At 36.9% G+C, this 7,959-nt stretch overlaps 2 protein-coding genes across 2 annotated transcripts; one reads left to right on the forward strand and one right to left on the reverse strand.

The window, feature by feature from the left end:
• Positions 1–278: 278 nt before the first annotated feature.
• On the forward strand, positions 279–1,402 carry LOC133672693 (ethylene-responsive transcription factor RAP2-10-like). Its single transcript, XM_062093182.1, has one exon. It carries the CDS (start codon positions 593–595, stop codon positions 1,130–1,132), a length of 540 nt encoding a protein of 179 aa, XP_061949166.1. The 5' UTR covers positions 279–592; the 3' UTR covers positions 1,133–1,402.
• Positions 1,403–2,878: 1,476 nt separating this feature from the next.
• LOC133673439 (CBS domain-containing protein CBSX1, chloroplastic-like) lies at positions 2,879–7,646 on the reverse strand. The gene is made up of 8 exons (XM_062094240.1): positions 7,204–7,646; positions 6,462–6,549; positions 6,315–6,379; positions 5,617–5,665; positions 5,351–5,403; positions 3,738–3,853; positions 3,389–3,446; positions 2,879–3,302 (listed from the first exon to the last, which is right to left on the reverse strand). The coding sequence occupies exons 1-8, from the start codon at positions 7,417–7,419 to the stop codon at positions 3,228–3,230; spliced, it is 720 nt and encodes a 239-aa protein (XP_061950224.1). The 5' UTR covers positions 7,420–7,646; the 3' UTR covers positions 2,879–3,227.
• Positions 7,647–7,959: the final 313 nt, after the last annotated feature.

Here is a 7,959-nt window from a genome sequence, read left to right on the forward strand (position 1 = left end):
TATTTAGGATGAAAATTTACAGATTTTTTTTTTAAAATTTAGATAAGTGTTGAAATTGAGGACTTCTTCTAATTTAGCCATAATAATTGTATTACATGCCTATTCTCTATTTTTCTCGTCCTCTTCCTTCTTTGTCTTTTTGTGCAAGTCAATTATTGCCGAGCTCAGGCCAAACATAACCTCAGAAGGAAAGAGGAAACATCCACGTCTAATTAATAATTTAATCTTATATATATATATATATATATATATATATTATTTTCTTTTGTGCACTCCACAACATATAAGGTAATCAGTTCCCACCCCTTTCCTTTTAAACAAATTCACAAAGATTGTGTCGGTGAATTTGGATTTTCTCTCTTTCTCCCTGTTAGCCAAAAGAAAAGAAAAAAAGAAAAAGAAAAAGAAAAGAAAAATCCTCTCAAAGAATTATTATCAACGTGTATCCTCCCCCCTGGTTCTTCTCCAAGAAACCCCTCAAAATATTGCCTCTCTGCTCTCATCCCAATCCCAACGCTTTATTTCTTCCATGAAAATTGTTCAACAATTCGAACCTTGAATAAGTTTTTTTTTATCGTTTTATTTTTTTGAGATGGAAAGTGGAGTAGACAAGGATATGGCAACAAGAAAGAGAGGAGGGATAGAAAGTGAGAGGCAATACAAGGGGATAAGGATGAGGAAGTGGGGAAAATGGGTGGCTGAGATAAGAGAGCCCAACAAAAGGTCAAGGATTTGGCTTGGTTCCTACTCAACACCAGTAGCGGCGGCTCGTGCTTATGACACCGCCGTTTTTTATTTGAGAGGGCCATCGGCGAGGCTCAATTTTCCTGAAGTTTTGGCTGCAGAGGGTTTTGGCGGCGGTGGATCATGCGGGGGCATGTCAGCTGCTTCTATAAGGAAAAGAGCAACTGAGGTTGGAGCTCATGTTGACGCTATCGAGACAGCGTTAAACCACCACCACCACCACCACCTTCATCATGATGACCGTCAAAGAAACAGTAATAATAGTAGCAGTAGTAATGATAATAATGAAACGGTCGTTGATAGTAGAGAGTTGAAGCCACGGCCGGTTGACTTGAATAAGGTGCCTGACCCAGAGGATTCCGATGGAGATGAGTGGAAGAGGAGTTAACCACCGGTAGTGGTACGGTGGGAAGGTACTGTTATATGGCTGATCAAAATCATGAAGCCTTCTATGTTGGATTAATCAATTTTAAAGTTAGTAGTAGTATTTTACTTACTACTCAAGTAGTTCATGTTTTCCACTTGTTAAATTTAGCTAGGGTTTTTTAATTGATTAAACCTTTTTCTTCTTCTTCTATTATGGTAATTAAGCAAATTTTGGTAAATGTAAATTACTTGGTTTATGGATCATAATTAAGGATGTTTTATGTTCCAATTATTTTGTTTTCCCCCTCCTTGGTTTCTATAGTATAAGATAGGCTCGGAACTCTGTTGGACTCTTTCTCCTAGATATTATTGGATTGAAGAACAATCAGTTATCCTTCCTTGTTCTGTATTCATGGGACATGGATGCAACAGAGAGAGAGAGAGAGGCAGGAGGATTTGCCGACTTGGCAAATTTTTCTTTTTGGAAAGAAGGGATGTTGAGGTGAAGAGCTGGGGAACAGGAGGTGGCCTACATAGCCAGCAGTTGGTGCAAATAGCCATGCTAACCACTAAAGTTGTAACTACTAAAAAGCGATAAAATTTTGAGTTTGGATCTTTTCTGGTTCTGCACTGTTGCTAAATTTGAGTTGCGGGCACAAGGGGAAAAAGGGAGTCAGAGGAGTGATTGCTGCTATCTTGCCAGTGCATGATGACTATGATAATGGGGCCAATTTGATGGGTTCTGCTACCTGAGATGATCCATCACCTGTCAAATCGCCGCTCCTGATTTCTTAACAAGAAAATTAGCATTTGCTTTAAGACCTACGAACACCCAGATCTATTCAGATCTATTTGAAAATCGTAGAAACAAGTTGCCTGCCACTGTTAGACAGGAGAGGACAAACAATTAGCCCGCCATTAGCGGATAAATGTTACCGATTCTGATTCTTACATTGATAATAACATGTCCAATTTCACATTCTAACGCCAATCGAGACAAATAATTTCGGGAGTGATTCACATGGCTCGTAGGTGATTTTTTTAAGTATTTTTAATTTTTTAAAAAATATGAAATTGATTTTTTTTTATATATTTTTTAATGATTTTAATATCCTACCATGATCCTAAACCTCTTCATGTTGTTGCTGAACATTCAATGATACCAACTATTATCCTGGGCAAATAATAGTGCTTCTAAGTTGTAAAACTAGCTCAGGTTGGTCCACAAGTGCATTTAAAGGAGTCATGCCTGCCATGAATGGATTATCCAACAAAAAAGAGAGAAAAGAAAGAAGCAACAGACATGCGCTGTTATAAGCACTGCAAAGAGCTTCAAATACTTCCAAGCATAAAAAGGTGTCCAGCAATAACCACAAAAGATGGTAAGAGATTCCAAATCCGCAAGTGATTGGTTTGCTGTCTTCAGACATTTCCTTATTTCATCCAAACATTCTGCCTGGTATTCCTAGAATAGAAGATGTCTGTTCATAGATGTTAGATGGTTTTCAACATAACCTACATTTGGCCACCAAATTGGATTGGAATGGAAAAAAATGCAAAAACATAATAGCACTTCACACGTAATAGTCATACGCCCTTTCGAGTTTTTTTTTGCAATGTTAAGGCTCTTCCACTATTAGGTTCCGCAATCAGTATTTAGTGTGTTCTGCAAGGATGAATAAGCAAATGACTGCTATCAGCTTCAAACATCAGAAATTTGAATAGGCCTCCATGATCATACTTCAGTCCTACGATGAACTCATTAACATACAGGTAAAGGGTATATCCATGTAACATTTTGATTATCTCGTTTCAGTTTCTGTCCCTCTCATTTTAAGGGAATAATTCACATCATGGATGGGGTAGAACAGAGGGGCCAACAAGAATTATTGGTTCCCACAGTCACTGATCCTTGTAATTATAACTACCAGTACTACACTGGGAATAGTCGAAAAATGATGCGATACAAACATGAGCCGAAATTGTATGTATGAAGCAGCTAAGCTCTTCCAACCTTTTTTTTCCTTGGCTCGAAACACCTCGCTTAACAAGATTAATCCCAGGCCCAGCTTGCCATGTCGACTGCTGCATTTTTTTCTTGAATAAATACGGGGATACTATGCTTTCCTTTCAATGTCATGTTTTATATGTAGCGCAGCTCTTACAACATTTCCTCTTGTGATAATTCCAACCTTCAACGGTGGGAGAAATGGCCAATTAAACCACCACTAAACATGATTAGAAGAGATTAATCAATACAAAAGTTGACATCTCTTACCAGCTTGCCATCAGCATCAACAACTGGAAGTCTACGATATTTTGTCTCAAGTAATAATCTGGCATTACATAAACAGAGTCAGAAGTTAATTTTAGGTCACAGCTTTTCAGAATAAGCATAAACAAATCAAAAGGAATATTTAAAAAGAACAAATCAATTTTTTTTTTACTAATTTTTTTTATGTTTTCAGATCGTTTTGATGTACAGATCTCAAAAATAATTTTTTAAAAATACAAAAAAATCATTTTGATGCATTTCTAAGCGAAAAGAACTTTGAACTGCAACCGCTACCACAATCCCAAACAGGCACTTAAGAAAAAAAAAGCAGAAAAAGAAAGGCTGACAGTACCTTGCAGCATCCTCAAGATTGGTGTTTTCGCGAACAACGACTGGTGCTGGTGTCATCAAGTCACCAACGACCTTCCCATTGGTTTTACTGAGCAACCTTTGCACCTCATTAAAAGTCTGCAATCACCATTTACTATATTGTATCAGAGAAGTACATGGTTGGATCATATGCAGCATCTTATCAACTATTAAGCAGCTTGAGTGCCTACAACAAACAGAACCATGCTGCTTCTTCTTACTTCAAGGTGTCCAGATTGTGTCTTCATATTTCATCATTAAGATAAGGTCAGGAAAACATGGTCGTAATTGCAGGTTCAGAGCACATGATTCTTGAAACCAATTTCTCTATAATGCAATTTCATAAAGACAATCCAATTTCTACTAGATGTGAAGGACAGACAAGTGCTAGCAAGAGAGGAGCTTCTGGCGTTTGAACTCTATAAGAAGTTCATTTTGTTGACCAGATGCCTTTTCCATTGAAACATGATATGGCTGAACACACACACACACACATGTATAAAAGGAACATGAAGCTAACTGCAAGTCATCAAAAACATTTTAAGGCACTCTTGCCACTTTTTTTTTGGCCAACACGCATACACATGTATGAAAGGAACATGAAGCTAACTGCAAGTCATCAGAAGCATTTTAAAACAATCCTGACACTTTTTATGGCCAAGGTCAGATTTACATCCAAGAACAGAAGAAAAGCAAATCAGAATCTCAAAAACCACTCAATCACACCCACGCGCGCACACATGTATGAAAGGAACATGAAGCTAACTGCAAGTCATCAAAAACATACATTTCAAGGCACTCTTGATACTTTTTTTGGCCAGGGTCAGATTTGCATCCAAGAAAAGCAAAGAAGAATCTCAAACACCACTCAATCAAATTTAAATAGAGCAGTGCCAGGCTTGCGTTCTTTCCCATTTCCCTTGCACATGCATGGTAAAAAAAAACAACAGAGGGCACTTGGACAGTAAGATATGTTTCCCCAAAGAACAAGTCAACACTCTAGGCATTCACCAAAAAAATTGACTCAGGCTATCTCTGAGGTTGTTTCTGATTGCAGAAATAAAAAGCATTCAGAAGTCAGATACCCAGCAATATACACACTAGAGGCAAGTGAGCAACTTCTAAACCAATTACAAAAACCAACCATATGCCCTGCACCCTTGGGACCTTATCTACCAGTATGAGTTGCCTTATTCGCACTAATGCCCTCAACTGTTGAAGGCACTAAAAGATTGACAAGTGTATCTCAAGCTCAGTTGAAGTCAATTTCATTGAACTTAAAACATCAATTTTTTTTCCAGCCCCATCCATTCATACCTAAAAGAACAAATTCTCAAAACTTTCACCCATCAGAGGAGCACTTGTTAACCACCTCATCCTTGTATCCCTTGGAATATGCTAGAAAAGAAGAATCCAAACTATTCCAAATCCATTACCCTTCTGAATGCCTTACTGCAAAGAGGCTGGTTTATGGAGCTCCATACAAACAATACTGGGAAACAAATGTCAAAGGGTGGGCAAATAACAATAAATGCATGTCTTTGCATCGAAAGTGTGCGAGTCTGTGTTTAAAAAAAGGAGAAAGCTATCACATACTTTCCACGTGCTGTCAACTTCAGGAAACATGTTAGTTCCAGTTCTTCCACCACCTAGTTGAGACATCGAAACAAATCCCAGATGTGAGAAATGTTAAATTACAAATTTTATTCATATCAAGCATCTGGTCTGATGCCAGTTACTCATAACTTCAACTATATTGTGGATTAAAGAAATTGCAAGAACATAGAAGGACAGAATGATTTGTTCTTTTCTGAAAAAGCAAGAAAATGAAGGCTAAGATTAGATTGATTATTTTAAATTACCTGATATGGAGTCCAATGCTAGCAAGTCATAATCTGACACAAGACCAACCTACAATAGCAAAGAACATTCAAATCATTCCCATATCCTAATTGAGTTTGCTCATAAGAAAATTGCAAATACACTGCACCCATAGATTATAATCATAACCCCAGAAAATGATGGTTGGAACCAGTCTAAAAAACGGCATACACATCTATAAAATGGCACCACCATATTAAAAGCAAAAGCTTAGAAAGATGCGAGTATCTATTTGATGAATCCAGAAAATTTCTTCATCATGCCAACTGATTAAGGATTGTTTAAATTTTTCAAAGCAGGTTATGCTGTTACTACTCTTCATCTTCAAAATTATTTGGGTCAATGATTTTTAAAGTTGAATAACAACATCCTAAACTGGTTGGTGTTAGGAGGGGGATAAAAAGCTTAACCAGAAGACATTCGTGTGAATTGTTTGTCTAAGAAAAAAAGACTGCACATGACTCTCAGATTGGGGAACCCTGAGCCAATTTGGATGATTCATAATCTGATATCTTGACTTGCCTTCAGAAAGCATGGCAAATAACTTCAAAAAAATTTTAGAATCCAGAAACCAGATGTTAATTGTTATCTTTCACTTGAAAACCAAAAAGTAAAATAAAGAATCTACATTATTAATAACCAGACTAAAAAACCAAACAAAAAGACAAGGAAGGGTTACCAGTTTCCAGTCATCATCGATCACAGGGAAACCAGTAATTCTATGTTCCACAAGAGCCTCAAGTGCTGTTGGCAAAAACACAACACATATATGTGTTAGAAAAACTGAGGTGTACTCTATGGAAAAATTTAGAAATCTAACAAATACCTTCATCTACAGTTGTTGTAGGTTTTACAACATGCAAATCCTCTTTCCTAGTCATAAAATCACCAACTGTATAAACCCCACTTTTTGGCTGCACATCAGCAAGTCAAAGAAAAACAATCATATATAGAAGAAGAATAACTTCATATCACACTTAAAAGTGCGAAACAACCTCAATTGCATTAAAACCAAATTGAATCAGCCACAAATCCTCATTCTTTTGATTGATATTTTTTGAAGTTAAGACCAACCCCAGACCCATACACTAATCCTGACCTATACCACTTCAGACTAAAACCCCAACAACATAAAGTACAATTAAATTACCAAATTAAATTCTTTCTCCATCATAGTACCAAAGTGCGTGACACTTTCCGGTAAAGAATTCCCTAATACCGACATTGCTTACACTCAACAACACACAACTTTCAACATGGCTTTCACACCAAAATTCAAGTACTCTCAATAGACAACACACACCCACGAGTAAAATTAGTGTCTTTAATGCATCAATAGAAGTAAACAAGGTGCTTCTCAAACCCAATTGATGCATTGCATCACTGATACTTGATTCCTATCTCCCACAATAAGCATTAAAAGAACCAAATTCTTCGTTAAAATCTCAATGGGCTCAGCTAATTAACCATAAAAACAAACCAAAGAAAAGAAAAGTAACGAAATCTCAAACAAATATTGAATTTCCAAAGGATAAGAAACAAAGTGGATAAGGGTGAGAGCGCGTTACAGAATTAGCCATCAAGGTGCCACTACTTGCAGCAGCTACAAAGGAAGACGACCTGCGAGGGCAAGAAACGGATGATAAGGAGACAAGTTTCGTTCCAGGAGGAGAAAATAGAAGGCACGGCATCTGGTGAGCGAGGGAAACAGCAGATGCTGTGGTGGAAGCGCGTAGGCGCGTGAGGAAGAGAGAACTCGGGTGTAGTAGAATCGAAGCGTCCATGTGTTGGCTCTTCTTGGATTGTTAGTTTAGGAGAAGGAATCGAAGATGGACTGTAAAGCAAGGTCGGAGAGGCGAAGAGAGACACCGGAGGTAGACTAGAGAGAAATATATGCAAGTATGCGCGCCTGTGTTTTTTTTTCTTTATGGATGGGAGGCGGGAGAGAGAGAGAGAGAAATAGAAGTGCCACTGAAACCGCCCTATCCTCTGTGTGATATTTCGAGACCAAGCCCGGTTTTGTTTGCTGGTATTTGTTAGGGACCATTTAACATTGTGTTGGATAATATTTTTGAAAATTTTTATTTTTATTTTTATTTTTTTAGATTTAAACTAATATATTTTTTAATTTTTTAAAATACTGATGTTAGAAATAAAATAAAATAATTATTTTAATACATTTTAAAATAAAAAAATATTTTAAAAAATAACATATGTCACACTTCTAAATATATTTTTAGGATGGTTTGTTTAAGGAATTAATTTTGTGGGTTGATGCATAGGAATTCATGTACTCTTGATTTATTTTATATTTAATTTTATTA

Source organism: Populus nigra, chromosome 14, assembly GCF_951802175.1.
Source record: "Populus nigra chromosome 14, ddPopNigr1.1, whole genome shotgun sequence".
Lineage (NCBI taxonomy): Eukaryota > Viridiplantae > Streptophyta > Magnoliopsida > Malpighiales > Salicaceae > Populus > Populus nigra.

Coding starts and splice junctions, on each gene's coding strand:
- LOC133672693 (XM_062093182.1), top strand. CDS start 593: ATGGAAAGTGGAGTAGACAAGGATATGGCAACAAGAAAGAGAGGAGGG.
- LOC133673439 (XM_062094240.1), bottom strand. CDS start 7,419: ATGGACGCTTCGATTCTACTACACCCGAGTTCTCTCTTCCTCACGCGC. Junction 3,447..3,737: donor AATCTTGAGGATGCTGCAAG/GTACTGTCAGCC, acceptor ATGTAATGCCAG/ATTATTACTTGAGACAAAAT. Junction 3,303..3,388: donor TTGATGCTGATGGCAAGCTG/GTAAGAGATGTC, acceptor CCACCGTTGAAG/GTTGGAATTATCACAAGAGG.